A 23,226-nucleotide genomic window follows, 5' to 3' on the forward strand; every position below is an offset into this window, starting at 1 on the left:
ACCTCCCTGAATACAGTAACACTACAACCTCTACTTCCCTGAATACAACAACCTCTACCTCCCTGAATACAACAACCTCTACCTCCCTGAGTACAACAACCTCTACCTCCCTGAGTACAACAACCTCTACCTCCCTGAATACAGTAACACTACAACCTCTACCTCCCTGAATACAACAACCTCTACCTCCCTGAGTACAACAACCTCTACTTCCCTGAGTACAACAACCTCTACCTCCCTGAATACAGTAACACTACAACCTCTACCTCCCTGAATACAGTAACACTACAAGCTCTACCTCCCTGAATACAGTAACACTACAACCTCTACTTCCCTGAATACAACAACCTCTACCTCCCTGAATACAACAACCTCTACCTCCCTGAGTACAACAACCTCTACCTCCCTGAGTACAACAACCTCTACCTCCCTGAATACAGTAACACTACAACCTCTACCTCCCTGAATACAGTAACACTACAACCTCTACCTCCCTGAATACAACAACCTCTACCTCCCTGAGTACAACAACCTCTACTTCCCTGAGTACAACAACCTCTACCTCCCTGAATACAGTAACACTACAACCTCTACCTCCCTGAATACAGTAACACTACAACCTCTACCTCCCTGAATACAGTAACACTACAACCTCTACTTCCCTGAATACAGTAACACTACAACCTCTACTTCCCTGAATACAGTAACACTACAACCTCTACTTCCCTGAATACAGTAACACTACAACCTCTACTTCCCTGAATACAGTAACACTACAACCTCTACCTCCCTGAATACAGTAACACTACAACCTCTACCTCCCTGAATACAGTTACACTACAACCTCTACCTCCCTGAATACAGTAACACTACAACCTCTACTTCCCTGAATACAGTAACACTACAACCTCTACTTCCCTGAATACAGTAACACTACAACCTCTACTTCCCTGAATACAGTAACACTACAACCTCTACCTCCCTGAATACAGTTACACTACAACCTCTACCTCCCTGAATACAGTAACACTACCACCTCTACTTCCCTGAATACAGTAACACTACAACCTCTACTTCCCTGAATACAACAACCTCTACCTCCCTGAATACAGTAACACTACAACCTCTACTTCCCTGAATACAGTAACACTACAACCTCTACTTCCCTGAATACAACAGCCTCTACCTCCCTGAATACAACAACCTCTACTTCCCTGAATACAGTAACACTACAACCTCTACTTCCCTGAATACAACAACCTCTACCTCCCTGAATACAACAACCTCTACCTCCCTGAATACAGTAACACTAAAACCTCTACCTCCCTGAATACAGTAACACTACAACCTCTACCTCCCTGAATACAACAACCTCTACTTCCCGGAATACAGTAACACTACAACCTCTACTTCCCTGAATACAACAACCTCTACCTCCCTGAATACAACAACCTCTACTTCCCTGAATACAGTAACACTACAACCTCTACTTCCCTGAATACAGTAACACTACAACCTCTACCTCCCTGAATACAGTAACACTACAACCTCTACTTCCCTGAATACAGTAACACTACAACCTCTACTTCCCTGAATACAGTAACACTACAACCTCTACCTCCCTGAATACAGTAACACAACAACCTCTACCTCCCTGAATACAGTAACACTACAACCTCTACCTCCCTGAATACAACAACCTCTACCTCCCTGAGTACAACAACCTCTACCTCCCTGAATACAGTAACACTACAACCTCTACCTCCCTGAATACAGTAACACTACAACCTCTACTTCCCTGAATACAGTAACACTACAACCTCTACTTCCCTGAATACAGTAACACTACAACCTCTACTTCCCTGAATACAGTAACACTACAACCTCTACTTCCCTGAATACAGTAACACTACAACCTCTACTTCCCTGAATACAACAACCTCTACTTCCCTGAATACAGTAACACTACAACCTCTACTTCCCTGAATACAGTAACACTACAACCTCTACCTCCCTGAATACAGTAACACTACAACCTCTACCTCCCTGAATACAGTAACACTACAAACTCTACCTCCCTGAATACAGTAACACTACAACCTCTACCTCCCTGAATACAGTAACACTACAACCTCTACCTCCCTGAATACAGTAACACTACAACCTCTACCTCCCTGAATACAGTAACACTACAACCTCTACCTCCCTGAATACAACAACCTCTACTTCCCTGAATACAGTAACACTACAACCTCTACTTCCCTGAATACAGTAACACTACAACCTCTACTTCCCTGAATACAGTAACACTACAACCTCTACTTCCCTGAATACAACAACCTCTACCTCCCTGAGTACAACAACCTCTACCTCCCTGAATACAGTAACACTAAAACCTCTACCTCCCTGAATACAGTAACACTACAACCTCTACCTCCCTGAATACAACAACCTCTACTTCCCTGAATACAGTAACACTACAACCTCTACCTCCCTGAATACAACAACCTCTACCTCCCTGAGTACAACAACCTCTACTTCCCTGAGTACAACAACCTCTACCTCCCTGAATACAGTAACACTACAACCTCTACTTCCCTGAATACAACAACCTCTACCTCCCTGAGTACAACAACCTCTACCTCCCTGAATACAGTAACACTAAAACCTCTACCTCCCTGAATACAGTAACACTACAACCTCTACTTCCCTGAATACAGTAACACTACAACCTCTACTTCCCTGAATACAACAACCTCTACCTCCCTGAGTACAACAACCTCTACCTCCCTGAATACAGTAACACTAAAACCTCTACCTCCCTGAATACAGTAACACTACAACCTCTACCTCCCTGAATACAACAACCTCTACTTCCCTGAATACAGTAACACTACAACCTCTACCTCCCTGAATACAACAACCTCTACCTCCCTGAGTACAACAACCTCTACTTCCCTGAGTACAACAACCTCTACCTCCTGAATACAGTAACACTACAACCTCTACTTCCTGAATACAACAACCTCTACCTCCCTGAGTACAACAACCTCTACCTCCCTGAATACAGTAACACTAAAACCTCTACCTCCCTGAATACAGTAACACTACAACCTCTACTTCCCTGAATACAGTAACACTACAACCTCTACTTCCCTGAATACAACAACCCTACCTCCCTGAATACAACAACCTCTACCTCCCTGAATACAGTAACAAAAACCTCTACCTCCCTGAATACAGTAACACTACAACCTCTACCTCCCTGAATACAACAACCTCTACTTCCCTGAATACAGTAACAACAACCTCTACCTCCCTGAATACAACAATACAGTAACACTTCCCTAAAACAACCTCTACCTCCCTGAATACAGTAACACTACAACCTCTACTTCCCTACAACAACCTCCTGAGTACAACAACCTCTACCTCCCTGAATAATAACACTAAAAACACTACAACCTCTACCTCCCTGAATACAGTAACACTACAACCTCTACCTCCCTGAATACAGTAACACTACAACCTCTACCTCCCTGAATACAGTAACACTACAACCTCAACATTAATAAGCAGAACATGGGGTATGTGTAGCAGTATGTCAGTGTGTGTGTGTGCATTGAGCTCTGTGGTGTGTATTGCGCTTTGCGGTGTGTGTGTGTCTGTGGTGTGTGTGTGTGTCTATCTGTGGTGTGTGTGTATTGTGCTCTGTGGTGTGTATTGCGCTATGTGGTGTGTGTGTGTGTGTCTATCTGTGGTGTGTGTGTATCTGCGGTGTGTGTGTATTCCAGTAATTTCTAAGTGTGGTTTCACCTCCAGCCTGAAGCGTTCTTAGACCAGATCAGGCTGTGTGTGTGTGTGTGTGTGTGTCTGCGGTATGTGTGTGTGTCTGCGGTGTGTGTGTGTCTGCGGTGTGTGTGTGTGTGTCTGCGGTGTGTGTGTGTGTCTGCGGTGTGTGTGTGTGTGTGTGTGTAGGGCTGCAGTGGATCATTAGAGATCTTCCTGCCAAAACACTGTCCATTGAATTAGCCTCAGATGGGGAATGTAGCTAGATGAAAGTGTGTGTATTAGTTCACCCCTCTCTCTGAATGTAGCTAGATGAAAGTGTGTGTATTAATTCACACATGGTAGAAGGGCATCACCAGCCATACTTGTGTTTGAGTGTTGGTGTGTGTGTGTGTGTTTGAGTGTTGGTGGGTGTGTGTGTGTGTGTGTGTGTGTTTGAGTGTTGGTGGGTGTGTGTGTGTGTTTGAGTGTTGGTGGGTGTGTGTTTGTGTGTGTGTGTGTGTGTGTGTGTTTGAGTGTTGGTGGGTGTGTGTGTGTGTTTGAGTGTTGGTGGGTGTGTGTGTGTGTGTTTAAGTGTTGGTGGGTGGTGTGTGTGTGTGTGTGTGTTTGAGTGTGTGTGTGTGTTTGAGTGTTGGTGGGTGTGTGTGTGTGTTTAAGTGTTGGTGGGTGTGTGTGTGTGTGTGTGTGTGTGTGTTTGAGTGTTGGTGGGTGTGTGTGTGTGTGTTTAAGTGTTGGTGGTGTGTGTGTGTGTGTGTGTGTTTGAGTGTTGGTGGGTGGGTGTGTGTGTGTTTAAGTGTTGGTGTGTGTGTGTGTGTGTGTGTGTGTTGGTGTGTGTGTGTATGTGTGTGTTGGTGTGTGTGTGTTGGTGTGTGTGTGTTGTGTGTGTGTGTGTGTGTGTGTGTGTGTGTGTGCGTGTGCTGCTGAACAGTGTGAAACAGCCGTCTGCCTGTCCCCGTGTCACTACCAAGGCCGTTTAAGCCATGAGAACATCACAGACGTGGCAAGCGTCTCTCCCTCCGATCTCCCCCTCTTCCTTCCTTTGAGGACGTACCAGGGGGGCTGTCTCAGAGGACGTACCAGGGGGCTGTCTAAGAGGACGTACCAGGGGGGCTGTCTCAGAGGACGTACCAGGGGGGCTGTCTCAGAGGACGTACCAGGGGGGCTGTCTCAGAGGACGTACCAGGGGGGCTGTCTCAGAGGACGTACCAGGGGGCTGTCTCAGAGGACGTGCCAGGGGGCTGTCTCAAAGGACGTGCCAGGGGGCTGTCTCAGAGGAAGTACCGGGGGCTGTCTCAGAGGACGTACCAGGGGGCTGTCTCAGAGGACGTACCAGGGGGCTGTCTCAGAGGACGTACCAGGGGGGCTGTCTCAGAGGACGTGCCAGGGGGGGGCTGTCTCAGAGGACGTACCACTGGGGGGCTGTCTCAGAGGACGTACCAGCGGGGGGGCTGTCTCAGAGGACGTACCAGGCGGGGGCTGTCTCAGAGGACGTACCAGGGAGGGGCTGTCTCAGAGGACGTGCCAGGGGGCTGTCTCAGAGGACGTACCAGGGGGGCTGTCTCAGAGGACGTGCCAGGGGGGCTGTCTCAGAGGACGTGCCAGGGGGGTCTCAGAGGACGTGCCAGGGGGCTGCCTAAGAGGACATACCAGGGGGCTGTCTCAGAGGACGTACCGGGGGCTGTCTCAGAGGACGTACCAGGGGGCTGTCTCAGAGGACGTACCAGGGGGGCTGTCTCAGAGGACGTACCACTGGGGGGGGCTGTCTCAGAGGACGTACCACTGGGGAGGCTGTCTCAGAGGACGTACCAGCGGGGGCTGTCTCAGAGGACGTACCAGGCGGGGGGGGCTGTCTCAGAGGACGTACCAGGGGGGCTGTCTCAGGGACGTACCAGGGGGGGGCTGTCTCAGAGGACGTACCAGGGGGGCTGTCTCAGAGGACGTACCAGGGGGCTGTCTCAGAGGGCGTGCCAGGGGGGGCCTGTCTCAGAGGACGTACCAGGGGGCTGTCTCAGAGGACGTACCAGGGGGGCTGTCTCAGAGGACGTACCAGGGGGGCTGTCTCAGAGGGCGTGCCAGGGGGGGCCTGTCTCAGAGGACGTACCAGGGGGCTGTCTCAGAGGACGTACCAGGGGGGGCTGTCTCAGAGGGCGTGCCGGGGGGCTGTCTCAGAGGACGTACCACTGGGGGGCTGTCTCAGAGGACATACCAGGGGGGCTGTCTCAGAGGACGTGCCAGGGGGGCTGTCTCAGAAGACGACCGGGGGGGGGCTGTCTCAGAGGGCGTACCAGGGGGGCTGTCTCAGAGGACGTACCAGGGGGGCTGTCTCAGAGGACGTACCAAGGGGGGTCTGTCTCAGAGGACGTACCAGGGGGGCTGTTTCAGAGGACGTACCAGGGGGCTGTCTCAGAGGACGTGCCGGGGGCTGTCTCAAAGGACGTGCCAGGGGGGCTGTCTCAGAGGACGTACCAGGGGGCTGTCTCAGAGGACGTACCAGGGGGGGGCTGTCTCAGAGGACGTACCAGGGGGGGGCTGTCTCAGAGGACGTACCAGGGGGGGGCTGTCTCAGAGGACGTGCCAGGTTTTGATGTATTGATGTGTTTCGTTCATTTCACTGATTTAGAACCTTAGAACCTCCCTCTGCAGTGTGTCACAGCTTTTGTTCTCGATGTTTAGAATGTGAGCTATGCAAATAAAAACTAGCCTTGGGTCTTTGAAGATGACGGTCTCCGGGAGTAACACGTGCGTGTACACACACACACACACACACACACACACACACACACACACCTCAGAGGCTGAGACTACAAAAGGATTTGTGTGTGTGTTGAGGGTAAGGAGTGCAGGGGTCTGGTAGTGGTTAGAGGTTAGTGGTTAGAGGTTAGTGGTTAGAGGTTAATGATTAGAGGTTAGTGGTTAGTGTCTCTCAGTTTTACAGATTGATGATGAATGTCCAAAAGGTGAGCTTTTTCTGCTAATTTAAACCCAATAACTGGGCTTCCCCCAAGTAATTAGTCAGCTCCCTGTAATCAGTCTAAAGGAATGTCCTGTAATCAGTCTAAAGGAATGTCCTGTAAATCACCAGTCTAAAGGAATGTCCTGTAATCAGTCTAAAGGAATGTCCTGTAATCACCAGTCTAAAGGAATGTCCTGTAATCACCAGTCTAAAGGAATGTCCTGTAATCACCAGTCTAAAGGAATGTCCTGTAATCACCAGTCTAAGGGAATGTCCTGTAATCACCAGTCTAAAGGAATGTCCTGTAATCACCAGTTTAAAGGAATGTCCTGTAATCACCAGTCTAAAGGAATGTCCTGTAATCACCAGTCTAAAGGAATGTCCTGTAATCAGTCTAAAGGAATGTCCTGTAAATCACCAGTCTAAAGGAATGTCCTGTAAATCACCAGTCTAAAGGAATGTCCTGTAATCACCAGTCTAAAGGAATGTCCTGTAATCACCAGTCTAAAGGAATGTCCTGTAATCACCAGTCTAAAGGAATGTCCTGTAATCACCAGTCTAAAGGAATGTCCTGTAATCACCAGTCTAAAGGAATGTCCTGTAATCACCAGTCTAAAGGAATGTCCTGTAATCACCAGTCTAAAGGAATGTCCTGTAATCACCAGTCTAAAGGAATGTCCTGTAATCACTAGTCTAAAGGAATGTCCTGTAATCACCAGTCTAAAGGAATGTCATGTAATCACCAGTCTAAAGGAATGTCCTGTAATCACCAGTCTAAAGGAATGTCCTGTAAATCACCAGTCTAAAGGAATGTCCTGTAATCACCAGTCTAAAGGAATGTCCTGTAATCACCAGTCTAAAGGAATGTCCTGTAATCACCAGTCTAAAGGAATGTCCTGTAATCACCAGTCTAAAGGAATGTCCTGTAATCACCAGTCTAAAGGAATGTCCTGTAATCACCAGTCTAAAGGAATGTCCTGTAATCACCAGTCTAAAGGAATGTCCTGTAATCACTAGTCTAAAGGAATGTCCTGTAATCACCAGTCTAAAGGAATGTCCTGTAATCACCAGTCTAAAGGAATGTCCTGTAATCACCAGTCTAAAGGAATGTCCTGTAAATCACCAGTCTAAAGGAATGTCCTGTAATCACCAGTCTAAAGGAATGTCCTGTAATCACCAGTCTAAAGGAATGTCCTGTAATCACCAGTCTAAAGGAATGTCCTGTAATCACCAGTCTAAAGGAATGTCCTGTAATCAGTCTAAAGGAATGTCCTGTAATCACCAGTCTAAAGGAATGTCCTGTAATCACCAGTCTAAAGGAATGTCCTGTAATCAGTCTAAAGGAATGTCCTGTAATCACCAGTCTAAAGGAATGTCCTGTAATCACCAGTCTAAAGGAATGTCCTGTAATCACCAGTCTAAAGGAATGTACTGTAATCAGTCTAAAGGAATGTCCTGTAATCACCAGTCTAAAGGAATGTCCTGTAATCACCAGTCTAAAGGAATGTCCTGTAATCACCAGTCTAAAGGAATGTCCTGTAATCACCAGTCTAAAGGAATGTCCTGTAATCACCAGTCTAAAGGAATGTCCTGTAATCACTAGTCTAAAGGAATGTCCTGTAATCAGTCTAAAGGAATGTCCTGTAATCACCAGTCTAAAGGAATGTCCTGTAATCAGTCTAAAGGAATGTCCTGTAATCACCAGTCTAAAGGAATGTCCTGTAATCACCTAATGATCGGGGCGGCAGGGTAGCCTAGTGGTTAGAGCGTTGGTTCAAACCCCCGAGCTGACATGGTACAAATCTGTCGTTCTGCCCCTGAACAGGCAGTTAACCCACTGTTCCTAGGCCGTCATTGAAAATAAGAATTTGTTCTTAACTGACTTGCCTAGTTAAATAAAGGTAAAATAAAAAAATAAAACATTTAAAAAATGATCCGAGAGGGACATTATGTAGATTCTCTGATCCTGAATACCTACTACTTTAGACCAGGTCCCTATTCCCTATATAGTACACTACTTTAGACCAGAACCTTATTCCCAAAATAGTACACTACTTTAGATCAGAGCCCTATTCCCTATATAGAGCACTACTTTAGACCAGGGCCCTATTCCCTACTTTAGACCAGAACCCTATTCCCTATATATAGTGCACTACTTTAGACCAGAGCCCTATTCCCTATGTAGTACACTACTTTAGACCAGGGCCCTATTCCCTATATAGTACACTACTTTAGACCAAGGCCCTATTCCCTATATAGTACACTACCTTAGACCAGGGCCCATAGGGAAAAGGGTGTCATTTGGGCCACACAGAGCGTCTGCTAAATGACTTAAATGTAAATGTAACCAACAAGACAACTAACTAAAGGCAGGTGCTGTGGCTGAGAGTAATGTCCCCCTGCTGACTACTGTGAGGTCCATGTTTATCTTGGACCATTTGCAAAAACGGGGCCAGACCCTAATTTCCTAATTTAACAATCAGAAAATTGACGAGGAGGGAAGGGCATGCAACACAATGATCAGGCTGGCAGGAGGATTATCTCCAGCTACAGAACAGAGGGAAGACTGACCTTCAAACAGAGGGACGACTGACCTTCAAACAGAGAGATGACTGACCTTCAAACAGAGAGACGACTGACCTTCTAACAGAGAGACGACTGACCTTCAAACAGAGAGACGACTGACCTTCAAACAGAGAGACGACTGACCTTCAAACAGAGAGACGACTGACCTTCAAACAGAGAGACGACTGACCTTCAAACAGAGAGACGACTGACCTTCAAACAGAGAGACGACTGACCTTCAAACAGAGAGACGACTGACCTTCAAACAGAGAGACGACTGACCTTCAAACAGAGAGACGACTGACCTTCTAACAGAGAGACGACTGACCTTCAAACAGAGGGACGACTGACCTTCAAACAGAGGGACGACTGACCTTCAAACAGAGAGACGACTGACCTTCAAACAGAGAGACGACTGACCTTCAAACAGAGACGACTGACCTTCAAACAGAGAGACGACTGACCTTCAAACAGAGAGACGACTGACCTTCAAACAGAGAGACGACTGACCTTCAAACAGAGAGACGACTGACCTTCAAACAGAGAGACGACTGACCTTCAAACAGAGAGACGACTGACCTTCAAACAGAGAGACGACTGACCTTCTAACAGAGACGACTGACCTTCTAACAGAGACGACTGACCTTCTAACAGAGAGACGACTGACCTTCTAACAGAGGGACGACTGACCTTCAAACAGAGGGACGACTGACCTTCAAACAGAGGGACGACTGACCTTCAAACAGAGAGACGACTGACCTTCAAACAGAGAGACGACTGACCTTCAAACAGAGAGACGACTGACCTAACAGAGAGACGACTGACCTTCAAACAGAGGGACGACTGACCTTCAAAGAGATGACCTTCAAACAGAGAGACGACTGACCTTCAAACAGAGACTACTGACCTTCTAACAGAGACGACTGACCTTCTAACAGAGGGACGACTGACCTTCTAACAGAGGGACGACTGACCTTCAAACAGAGGGACGACTGACCTTCAAACAGAGGGACGACTGACCTTCAAACAGAGACGACTGACCTTCAAACAGAGAGACGACTGACCTTCAAACAGAGAGACGACTGACCTTCAAACAGAGAGACGACTGACCTTCAAACAGAGAGACGACTGACCTTCAAACAGAGAGACGACTGACCTTCAAACAGAGAGACGACTGACCTTCAAACAGAGAGACGACTGACCTTCAAACAGAGAGACGACTGACCTTCAAACAGAGAGACGACTGACCTTCAAACAGAGAGACGACTGACCTTCAAACAGAGAGACGACTGACCTTCAAACAGAGAGACGACTGACCTTCAAACAGAGACGACTGACCTTCTAACAGAGGGACGACTGACCTTCTAACAGAGGGACGACTGACCTTCAAACAGAGGGACGACTGACCTTCAAACAGAGGGACGACTGACCTTCAAACAGAGGGACGACTGACCTTCAAACAGAGGGACGACTGACCTTCAAACAGAGGGACGACTGACCTTCAAACAGAGAGACGACTGACCTTCAAACAGAGAGACGACTGACCTTCAAACAGAGAGACCTTCAAACGACTGACCTTCAAACAGAGAGACGACTGACCTTCAAACAGAGAGACGACTGACCTTCAAACAGAGAGACGACTGACCTTCAAACAGAGAGACGACTGACCTTCTAACAGAGGGACGACTGACCTTCAAACAGAGAGACGACTGACCTTCAAACAGAGACTACTGACCTTCAAACAGAGACTACTGACCTTCTAACAGAGGGACGACTGACCTTCTAACAGAGGGACGACTGACCTTCTAACAGAGGGACGACTGACCTTCAAACAGAGGGACGACTGACCTTCAAACAGAGGGACGACTGACCTTCAAACAGAGAGACGACTGACCTTCAAACAGAGAGACGACTGACCTTCAAACAGAGAGACGACTGACCTTCAAACAGAGAGACGACTGACCTTCAAACAGAGAGACGACTGACCTTCAAACAGAGAGACGACTGACCTTCAAACAGAGAGACGACTGACCTTCAAACAGAGAGACGACTGATCTTCTAACAGAGAGACGACTGACCTTCTAACAGAGAGACGACTGACCTAACAGAGAGACGACTGACCTTCAAACAGAGGGACGACTGACCTTCAAACAGAGAGACGACTGACCTTCAAACAGAGAGACGACTGACCTTCAAACAGAGAGACGACTGACCTTCAAACAGAGAGACGACTGACCTTCAAACAGAGAGACGACTGACCTTCAAACAGAGAGACGACTGACCTTCAAACAGAGACGACTGACCTTCAAACAGAGAGACGACTGACCTTCAAACAGAGAGACGACTGACCTTCAAACAGAGAGACAACTGACCTTCTAACAGAGAGACGACTGACCTTCTAACAGAGAGACGACTGACCTTCAAACAGAGAGACGACTGACCTTCAAACAGAGAGATGACTGACCTTCAAACAGAGAGACGACTGACCTTCAAACAGAGGGACGACTGACCTTCTAACAGAGGGATGACTGACCTTCAAACAGAGAGACGACTGACCTTCTAACAGAGAGACGACTGACCTTCAAACAGAGAGACGACTGACCTTCAAACAGAGAGACGACTGACCTTCAAACAGAGAGACGACTGACCTTCAAACAGAGGGACGACTGACCTTCAAACAGAGAGACGACTGACCTTCTAACAGAGACGACTGACCTTCTAACAGAGAGACGACTGACCTTCAAACAGAGACGACTGACCTTCAAACAGAGACACGACTGACCTTCAAACAGAGACACGACTGACCTTCAAACAGAGAGACGACTGACCTTCAAACAGAGATATGATGAGTTGTTCTGTAGCTGACCCTGCCTGTCTAGCTAGCTTCAGGAGACAGGTTCTGTAGCTGACCCTGTCTAGCTAGCTTCAGGAGACAGGCTCTGTAGCTGACCCTGCCTGTCTAGCTAGCTTCAGGGGACAGGCTCTGTAGCTGACCCTGTCTAGCTAGCTTCAGGAGACAGGCTCTGTAGCTGACCCTGCATGTCTAGCTAGCTTCAGGAGACAGGCTCTGTAGCTGACTGCCTGTCTAGCTAGCTTCAGGAGACAGGCTCTGTAGCTGACCCTGTCTAGCTAGCTTCAGGAGACAGGCTCTGTAGCTGACTCTGCCTGTCTAGCTAGCTTCAGGAGACAGGCTCTGTAGCTGACCCTGCATGTCTAGCTAGCTTCAGGAGACAGGCTCTGTAGCTGACTGCCTGTCTAGCTAGCTTCAGGGGACAGGCTCTGTGGCTGACCCTGTCTAGCTAGCTTCAGGGGACAGGCTCTGTAGCTGACCCTGCCTGTCTAGCTAGCTTCAGGAGACAGGCTCTGTAGCTGACCCTGCCTGTCTAGCTAGCTTCAGGGGACAGGCTCTGTGGCTGACCCTGTCTAGCTAGCTTCAGGGGACAGGCTCTGTAGCTGACCCTGTCTAGCTAGCTTCAGGAGACAGGCTCTGTAGCTGACCCTGCCTGTCTAGCTAGCTTTAGGAGACAGGCTCTGTAGCTGACCCTGCCTGTCTAGCTTCAGGAGACAGGCTCTGTAGCTGACCCTGCCTGTCTAGCTTCAGGAGATAGGCTCTGTAGCTGACCCTGCCTGTCTAGCTAGCTTCAGGAGACAGGCTCTGTAGCTGACTGCCTGTCTAGCTAGCTTCAGGGGACAGGCTCTGTAGCTGACCCTGTCTAGCTAGCTTCAGGAGACAGGCTCTGTAGCTGACCCTGTCTAGCTAGCTTCAGGGGACAGGCTCTGTAGCTGAACCTGCCTGTCTAGCTAGCTTCAGGAGACAGGCTCTGTAGCTGACTCTGCCTGTCTAGCTAGCTTCAGGAGACAGGCTCTGTAGCTGACCCTGTCTAGCTAGCTTCAGGAGACAGGCTCTGTAGCTGACTCTGCCTGTCTAGCTAGCTTCAGGAGACAGGCTCTGTAGCTGACCCTGTCTAGCTAGCTTCAGGGGACAGGCTCTGTAGCTGACCCTGTCTAGCTAGTTTCAGGGGACAGGCTCTGTAGCTGACCCTGTCTAGCTAGCTTCAGGAGACAGGCTCTGTAGCTGACTCTGCCTGTCTAGCTAGCTTCAGGGGACAGGCTCTGTAGCTGACTGCCTGTCTAGCTAGCTTCAGGAGACAGGCTCTGTAGCTGACTGCCTGTCTAGCTAGCTTCAGGAGACAGGCTCTGTAGCTGACTGCCTGTCTAGCTAGCTTCAGGAGACAGGCTCTGTAGCTGACCCTGTCTGTCGTGTCTGTGTGTTCAGCCTGATCATCTCATTTCTGTGTCTGTCTGTCTGTCTGTCTGTGTGTGTGTGTGTGCAGGATGGAATACACAGTTCAAACATGAACACTGTGTAGTTGGTTGAGCTAAAGCCCATACCTGAGTCAGATTGTTTCCTTGGGCTCCGTTTGGCTCTGTGAATACTGCTGCTGTCCCCTGAGGCTGTGGGGGGTCTGGTGGGGTGGCCATCCGGCTGTCTGTGAATACTGCTGCTGTCGCCTGGGGCTGTGGGGGGTCTGGTGGGGTGGCCATCCAGCTGTCTGTGAATACTGCTGCTGTCCCATGAGGCTGTGGGGGGTCTGGTGGGGTGGCCATCCAGCTGTCTGTGAATACTGCTGCTGTCCCCTGAGGCTGTGGGGTGGCCATCCGGCTGTCTGTGAATACTGCTGCTGTCCCCTGAGGCTGTGGGGGGTCTGGTGGGGTGGCCACCCGGCTGTCTGTGGAGCAACCTCTCCTGTTAAAACAGAATCAGAACACTGCTCAGGAAAGCAATATTTAAGCCTACCCCTGTTCAAAGTAGACTGTCTTTTGAAGACTTCCTTACTCAGTCACATGTTGTCATGTTACCATGACATGGTAATAAATCAAGTCATCAAATCAAAATGTATTTGCCACACACTTCGTAGACAACAGGTGTAAAACAGTGAAATGATTAACTTATGAGTCCTTTCCCCAAAACGCAGAAGTTAAAGAAAAGATCAAAAATAAAACATTGAAATAATGACAATAGGAATAAATACACAAATAAATAACATGGCTGTATACAGGAAGTAGAAAATAACACGGCTATATACAGGAAGTAGAAAATAACACGGCTATATACAGGAAGTAAAACATAACACGGCTATATACAGGAAGTAGAAAATAACACGGCTATATACAGGAAGTAGAAAATAACACGGCTATATACAGGAAGCAGAAAATAACACGGCTATATACAGGAAGTAGAAAATAACACGGCTATATACAGGAAGTAGAAAATAACACGGCTATATACAGGAAGTAGAAAATAACACGGCTATATACAGGAAGTAGAAAATAACACGGCTATATACAGGAAGCAGAAAATAACACGGCTATATACAGGAAGTAGAAAATAACACGGCTGTATACAGGAAGTAGAAAATAACACGGCTATATACAGGAAGCAGAAAATAACACGGCTATATACAGGAAGTAGAAAATAACACGGCTATATACAGGAAGTAAAACATAACACGGCTATATACAGGAAGTAAAACATAACACGGCTATATACAGGGAGTAGAAAATAACATGGCTATATACAGGGAGTAGAAAATAACATGGCTATATACAGGGAGTAGAAAATAACACAGCTATATACAGGAAGTAGAAAATAACATGACTATATACAGGAAGTAGAAAATAACACGTATATAGACAGGAAGTAGAAAATAACACGTATATAGACAGGAAGTAGAAAATAACATGGCTATATACAGGGAGTAGAAAATAACATGGCTATATACAGGGAGTAGAAAATAACACGGCTATATACAGGAAGTAGAAAATAAGACGGCTATATACAGGAAGTAGAAAATAACACGGCTATATACAGGAAGCAGAAAATAACACGGCTATATACAGGAAGTAGAAAATAACACGGCTGTATACAGGAAGTAGAAAATAACACGGCTATATACAGGAAGTAGAAAATAACACGGCTATATACAGGAAGTAGAAAATAACACGGCTGTATACAGGAAGTAGAAAATAACACGGCTATATACAGGAAGTAGAAAATAACACGGCTATATACAGGAAGTAGAAAATAACACGGCTATATACAGGAAGTAAAACATAACACGGCTATATACAGGAAGTAAAACATAACACGGCTATATACAGGAAGTAAAACATAACACGGCTATATACAGGGAGTAGAAAATAACATGGCTATATACAGGGAGTAGAAAATAACATGGCTATATACAGGGAGTAGAAAATAACACAGCTATATACAGGAAGTAGAAAATAACATGACTATATACAGGAAGTAGAAAATAACACGTATATAGACAGGAAGTAGAAAATAACACGGCTGTATACAGGAAGTAGAAAATAACACGGCTATATACAGGAAGTAGAAAATAACACGGCTATATACAGGAAGTAGAAAATAACACGGCTATATACAGGAAGTAAAACATAACACGGCTATATACAGGAAGTAAAACATAACACGGCTATATACAGGAAGTAAAACATAACACGGCTATATACAGGGAGTAGAAAATAACATGGCTATATACAGGGAGTAGAAAATAACATGGCTATATACAGGGAGTAGAAAATAACACAGCTATATACAGGAAGTAGAAAATAACATGACTATATACAGGAAGTAGAAAATAACACGTATATAGACAGGAAGTAGAAAATAACATGGCTATATACAGGGAGTAGAAAATAACATGGCTATATACAGGGAGTAGAAAATAACATGGCTATATACAGGAAGTAGAGTACTTAGTGAGTACTGTCAGTATTGTACTGCCCTGTATTATACAGTACAGTACTGTATCTTACTTTCTAAGACATGCTACCCAGCTGACCCTACATTAACTAAGACATGCTACCTGACTGGCCCTACATTAACTAAGACATGCTACCTGACTGGCCCTACATTAACTAAGACATGCTACCCAGCTGACCCTACATTAACTAAGGCATGCTACCCAGCTGACCCTACATTAACTAAGACATGCTACCTGACTGGCCCTACATTAACTAAGACATGCTACCCAGCTGACCCTACATTAACTAAGGCATGCTACCCAGCTGACCCTACATTAACTAAGACATGCTACCTGACTGGCCCTACATTAACTAAGAAATTCTACCTGACTGGCCCTACATTAACTAAGACATGCTACCTGACTGGCCCTACATTAACTAAGACATGCTACCTGACTGGCCCTACATTAACTAAGACATGCTACCTGACTGGCCCTACATTAACTAAGACATGCTACCTGACTGGCCCTACATTAACTAAGACATGGTACCTGACTGGCCCTACATTAACTAAGACATGCTACCCAGCTGACCCTACATTAACTAAGACATGCTACCTGACTGGCCCTACATTAACTAAGACATGCTACCTGACTGGCCCTACATTAACTAAGACATGCTACCTGACTGGCCCTACATTAACTAAGACATGCTACCCAGCTGACCCTACATTAACTAAGACATGCTACCTGACTGGCCCTACATTAACTAAGACATGCTACCTGACTGGCCCTACATTAACTAAGACATGCTACCTGACTGGCCCTACATTAACTAAGACATGGTACCTAAATGGCCCTACATTAACTAAGACATGCTACCTGACTGGCCCTACATTAACTAAGACATGCTACCTGACTGGCCCTACATTAACTAAGACATGCTACCTGACTGGCCCTACATTAACTAAGACATGCTACCTGACTGGCCCTACATTAACTAAGACATGCTACCTGACTGGCCCTACATTAACTAAGACATGCTACCTGACTGGCCCTACATTAACTAAGACATGCTACCCAGCTGACCCTACATTAACTAAGACATGCTACATTAACTAAGACATGACCCTACATTAACTAAGACATGCTACCTGACTGGCCCTACATTAACTAAGACATGCTACCCAGCTGACCCTACATTAACTAAGACATGCTACCCAGCTGACCCTACATTAACTAAGACATGCTACCCAGCTGACCCTACATTAACTAAGACATGCTACCCAGCTGACCCTACATTAACTAAGACATGCTACCCAGCTGACCCTACATTAACTAAGACATGCTACCCAGCTGACCCTACATTAACTAAGACATGCTACCCAGCTGACCCTACATTAACTAAGACATGCTACCCAGCTGACCCTACATTAACTAAGACATGCTACATACCAGCTACCACCAGCTGACCCTACATTAACTAAGACATGCTACCCAGCTGACCCTACATTAACTAAGACATGCTACCCAGCTGACCCTACATTAACTAAGACATGCTACCCAGCTGACCCTACATTAACTAAGACATGCTACCCAGCTGACCCTACATTAACTAAGACATGCTACCCAGCTGACCCTACATTAACTAAGACATGCTACCCAGCTGACCCTACATTAACTAAGACATGACCCTACCCAGCTGACCCTACATTAACTAAGACATGCTACCCAGCTGACCCTACATTAACTAAGACATGCTACCCAGCTGACCCTACATTAACTAAGACATGCTACCCAGCTGACCCTACATTAACTAAGACATGCTACCCAGCTGACCCTACATTAACTAAGACATGCTACCCAGCTGACCCTACATTAACTAAGACATGCTACCCAGCTGACCCTACATTAACTAAGACATGCTACCCAGCTGACCCTACATTAACTAAGACATGCTACCCAGCTGACCCTACATTAACTAAGACATGCTACCCAGCTGACCCTACATTAACTAAGACATGCTACCCAGCTGACCCTACATTAACTAAGACATGCTACCCAGCTGACCCTACATTAACTAAGACATGCTACCCAGCTGACCCTACATTAACTAAGACATGCTACCCAGCTGACCCTACATTAACTAAGACATGCTACCCAGCTGACCCTACATTAACTAAGACATGCTACCCAGCTGCTACCCTACATTAACTAAGACATGCTACCCAGCTGACCCTACATTAACTAAGACATGCTACCCAGCTGACCCTACATTAACTAAGACATGCTACCCAGCTGACCCTACATTAACATTAAGACATGCTACCCAGCTGACCCTACATTAACTAAGACATGCTACCCAGCTGACCCTACATTAACTAAGACATGCTACCCAGCTGACCCTACATTAACTAAGACATGCTACCCAGCTGACCCTACATTAACTAAGACATGCTACCCAGCTGACCCTACATTAACTAAGACATGCTACCCAGCTGACCCTACATTAACTAAGACATGCTACCCAGCTGACCCTACATTAACTAAGACATGCTACCCAGCTGACCCTACATTAACTAAGACATGCTACCCAGCTGACCCTACATTAACTAAGACATGCTACCCAGCTGACCCTACATTAACTAAGACATGCTACCCAGCTGACCCTACATTAACTAAGACATGCTACCCAGCTGACCCTACATTAACTAAGACATGCTACCCAGCTGACCCTACATTAACTAAGACATGCTACCCAGCTGACCCTACATTAACTAAGACATGCTGTAGTAAACTACTAAGGCATGCAGCATTACAACGTTTTGTAATGTATGTGCTAACCAGAGGGACAACCTTTCATCAGGAGGGGAGAAAATATATCTTCAAAGCTGGAGCAAGTGTCTGAAAGCTAACAAGTACTGCGGTATGGCTTTGGTGGTGCGGTACACACACACACACACACACACACACACACACACACACACACACTGGTGGTATGCTGCGCTCCATCCCTCCACCACATGCTCCTGTTTCTACCACTATGTAAACTGTGGCCTCAGTAATCAGCCGTGTTTAATAGAGACATCTGGAGGAACAGCATACAGTACAGCCTCGTGAATATGTACAGCTGCAGTGCTCTGTCTCATCATGGCCTGCACCTCGCTGTCCTCACAGAGACAGCATCACCAGCTGGGTGACATAAAAGGCCTGTTCCACTCAGGGCCCTCGGGGGGAAAGCCCCATAGCCTGTTCCACTCGGGGCCCACAGGAGGGAAAGCCCCATAGCCTGTTCCACTCGGGGTCCTCAGGAGGGAAAGCCCCATAGCCTGTTCCACTCGGGGCCCTCAGGAGGGAAAGCCCCATAGCCTGTTCCACTCGGGGCCCTCAGGGGGGGAAAGCCCTCATGGGGGAAAGCCCTAGCCTGTTCCACTCAGGGCCCTCAGGAGGGAAAGCCCCATAGCCTTTTCCACTCAGGGCCCTCATGGGGGGAAAGCCCCATAGCCTGTTCCACTCAGGGCCCTCAGGAGGGAAAGCCCCATAGCCTGTTCCACTCAGGGCCCTCAGGAGGGAAAGCCCCATAGCCTGTTCCACTCAGGGCCCTCATGGGGGGAAAGCCCCATAGCCTGTTCCACTCAGGGCCCTCAGGAGGGAAAGCCCCATAGCCTGTTCCACTCAGGGCCCTCATGGGAGGAAAGCCCCATAGCCTGTTCCACTCAGGGCCCTCATGGGGGAAAGCCCCATAGCCTGTTCCACTCAGGGCCCTCATGGGGGAAAGCCCCATAGCCTGTTTCCACTCAGGGCCCTCAGGGAGGGAAAGCCCCATAGCCTGTTCCACTCAGGGCCCTCATGGGGGAAAGCCCCATAGCCTGTTCCACTCAGGGCCCTCAGGGGAAAGCCCCATAGCCTGTTCCACTCAGGGCCCTCAGCCTGTTCCACTCCAGGGGGGGAAAGCCCCATAGCCTGTTCCACTCAGGGCCCTCAGGAGGGAAAGCCCCATAGCCTGTTCCACTCAGGGTTCCCTCAGGGCCCTCAGGAGGAAAGCCCCATAGCCTGTTCCACTCAGGGCCCTCAGGAGAAAGCCCCATAGCCTGTTCCACTCAGGGCCCTCATGGGGGAAAGCCCCATAGCCTGTTCCACTCAGGGCCCTCAGGAGGAAAGCCCCATAGCCTGTTCCACTCAGGGCCCTCAGGATGGGGGAAAGCCCCATAGCCTGTTCCACTCAGGGCCCTCATGGGGGGAAAGCCCCATAGCCTGTTCCACTCAGGGCCCTCAGGAGGGAAAGCCCCATAGCCTGTTCCACTCAGGGCCCTCAGGAGGGAAAGCCCCATAGCCTGTTCCACTCAGGGCCCTCAGGAGGGAAAGCCCCATAGCCTGTTCCACTCAGGGCCCTCAGGAGGGAAAGCCCCATAGCCTGTTCCACTCAGGGCCCTCAGGAGGGAAAGCCCCATAGCCTGTTCCACTCAGGGCCCTCATGGGGGGAAAGCCCCATAGCCTGTTCCACTCAGGGCCCTCATGGGGGGAAAGCCCCATAGCCTGTTCCACTCAGGGCCCTCGGGGGGAAAGCCCCATAGCCTGTTCCACTCAGGGCCCTCATGGGGGGAAAGCCCCATAGCCTGTTCCACTCAGGGCCCTCAGGAGGGAAAGCCCCATAGCCTGTTCCACTCAGGGCCCTCAGGAGGGAAAGCCCCATAGCCTGTTCCACTCAGGGCCCTCAGGAGGGAAAGCCCCATAGCCTGTTCCACTCAGGGCCCTCAGGAGGGAAAGCCCCATAGCCTGTTCCACTCAGGGCCCTCAGGAGGGAAAGCCCCATAGCCTGTTCCACTCAGGGCAACATACAGCCACAGTCTCTGACTGACTGATCACAGCATTCATCACCCTCTGTAGGAACAGAATGAACACATATCATATCACCGGCCTGGACCTCAACGTGTCTGAGAGCATGGGTGCTGATCTGGGCGGAGGGGTTCTATTGTGGAATGGTGAGCAACATCAGAACAAAATTAACACAGATCATATCACGGGCCTGGACCTCAACGTGTCTGAGAGCATCTTTGCTGATCCCTCTCCTGGAGGGGTTCTACCTCTCCTTGTGGAATGGTTCTGTTGAGCAACATCAGAACAAAATTAACACAGATCAGATGTGACAATAAATGCAGGACTACACATTCATCCGGAGGCTCTGCACCTGCTGGCTACACGATGACCACATCATCTTTCCACCCAACTCTACCTCTCCTCCCCTCTCCTGTTCTACCTCTCCTCCCCTCCCCTGTTCTACCTCTCCTCCCCTCTCCTGTTCTACCTCTCCCCTCCCCTCTGTTCTACCTCTCCTCCCCTCTGCATCCCCCTGCTCCTCTCTCCTGTTCTGTTCTACCTCTCCTCCCCTCTCCTGTTCTACCTCTCCTCCCCTCTCCTGTTCTACTCTCCTCCTCTCCTGTTCTGTTCTACTTCTCCTCTCCTCTCCTGTTCTGTTCTACTTCTCCTCTCCTCTCCTGTTCTGTTCTACTTCTCCTCTCCTCTCCTGTTCTGTTCTACTTCTCTTCTCCTCTCCTCTCCTGTTCTGTTCTACTTCTCCTCTCCTCTCCTGTTCTGTTCTACTTCTCCTCTCCTCTCCTGTTCTGTTCTACTTCTCCTCTCCTGTTCTGTTCTACTTCTCCTGTCCTGTTCTACTTCTGTTCAAATCAAATCAAATCAAATCAAATTCTATTTATCCTCCTCTCCCTGTTCTGTTCTACATTCTGATCCTCTCCTCTCCTGTGCTGTACAGAAACCCAGCCTAAAACCCCAAACAGCAAACTCCTGTTCAGGTGTTCTACTTCTCCTCTCCTGTTCACTACTTCTCCTCCCCTCTCCTGTTCTGTACTTCTCTCTCCTCTCCTGTTCTGTTCTACTTCTCCTCTCCTCTCCTGTTCTACCTCTCCTCTCCTCCTGTTCTACTGTTCTCCTCTCCTCTCCTGTCCTGTTCTACTTCTCCTCTTCCCTCTCCTGTTCTGTTCTACTTCTCCTGTTCTGTCTCTCTCCTCTCCTGTTCTGTTCTACTTCTCCTCTCCTCTCCCTGTTCTACTTCTCCTCTTCTGTTCTACTTCTTCTCCTCTCTCCTGTTCTACTTGTTCTCCTCTCTCCTGTTCTGTTCTACTTCTCCTCTCCTCTCCTGTTCTGTTCTACTTCTCCTCTCCTGTTCTGTTCTACTTCTCCTCTCCTGTTCTACTTCTCCTCTCCTCTCCTGTTCTACTTCTCCTCTCCTCTCCTGTTCTACTGTTCTCCTCTCCTCTCCTCTCCTGTTCTGTTCTACTCCTCTCCTCTCCTGTTCTGTTCTTCTCCTCTCCTGTCCTGTTCTACTTCTCCTCTCCTGTTCTACTTCTCCTCTCCTGTTCTACTTCTCCTCTCCTCTCCTGTTCTACTTCTCCTCTCCTCTCCTGTTCTACTTCTCTCCTGTTCTGTTCTACTTCTCCTCTCCTCTCTGTTCTGTTCTACTTCTCCTCTCCTCTCCTGTTCTGTTCTACTTCTCCTGTTCTGTTCTACTTCTCCTCTCCTCTCCTGTTCTGTTCTACTTCTCCTCTCCTCTCCTGTTCTGTTCTACTTCTCCTCTCCTCTCCTGTTCTGTTCTACTTCTCCTCTCCTCTCCTCTCCTGTTCTGTTCTACTTCTCCTCTCCTCTCCTGTTCTGTTCTACTTCTCCTCTCCTCTCCTGTTCTACTTCTCCTCTCCTGTTCTACTTCTCCTCTCCTGTCCTGTTCTACTTCTCCTCTCCTGTTCTACTTCTCCTCTCCTGTTCTACTTCTCCTCTCCTGTTCTACTTCTCCTGTCCTGTTCTACTTCTCCTCTCCTGTTCTGTTCTACTTCTCCTCTCCTGTTCTGTTCTACTTCTCCTCTCCTGTTCTGTTCTGTTCTACTTCTCCTCTCCTGTCCTGTTCTACTTCTCCTCTCCTGTTCTGTTCTACTTCTCCTCTCCTCTCCTGTTCTGTTCTACTTCTCCTCTCCTCTCCTGTTCTGTTCTACTTCTCCTCTCCTGTTCTGTTCTACTTCTCCTCTCCTCTCCTGTTCTACTTCTCCTCTCCTGTTCTGTTCTACTTCTCCTCTCCTGTTCTACTTCTCCTCTCCTCTCCTGTTCTACTTCTCCTCTCCTGTTCTGTTCTACTTCTCCTCT

The 23,226-nt window shown here is 48.0% G+C and overlaps 1 protein-coding gene across 2 annotated transcripts in view; it reads right to left on the reverse strand.

Annotated features, from left to right (window-relative positions):
• LOC115115567 (ectodysplasin-A-like) overlaps positions 1–23,226 on the reverse strand; it is a 42,745-nt gene that overhangs the window by 18,315 nt on the left and 1,204 nt on the right. For both annotated transcript variants that reach the window (XM_065020009.1, XM_065020008.1), the window contains exon 2: positions 13,700–14,054. In XM_065020009.1, the coding sequence (XP_064876081.1) occupies positions 13,700–14,054 (355 nt within the window). The remainder of the gene's footprint in view (positions 1–13,699; positions 14,055–23,226) is intronic.

This window comes from Oncorhynchus nerka, linkage group LG6, assembly GCF_034236695.1.
Source record: "Oncorhynchus nerka isolate Pitt River linkage group LG6, Oner_Uvic_2.0, whole genome shotgun sequence".
NCBI lineage: Eukaryota > Metazoa > Chordata > Actinopteri > Salmoniformes > Salmonidae > Oncorhynchus > Oncorhynchus nerka.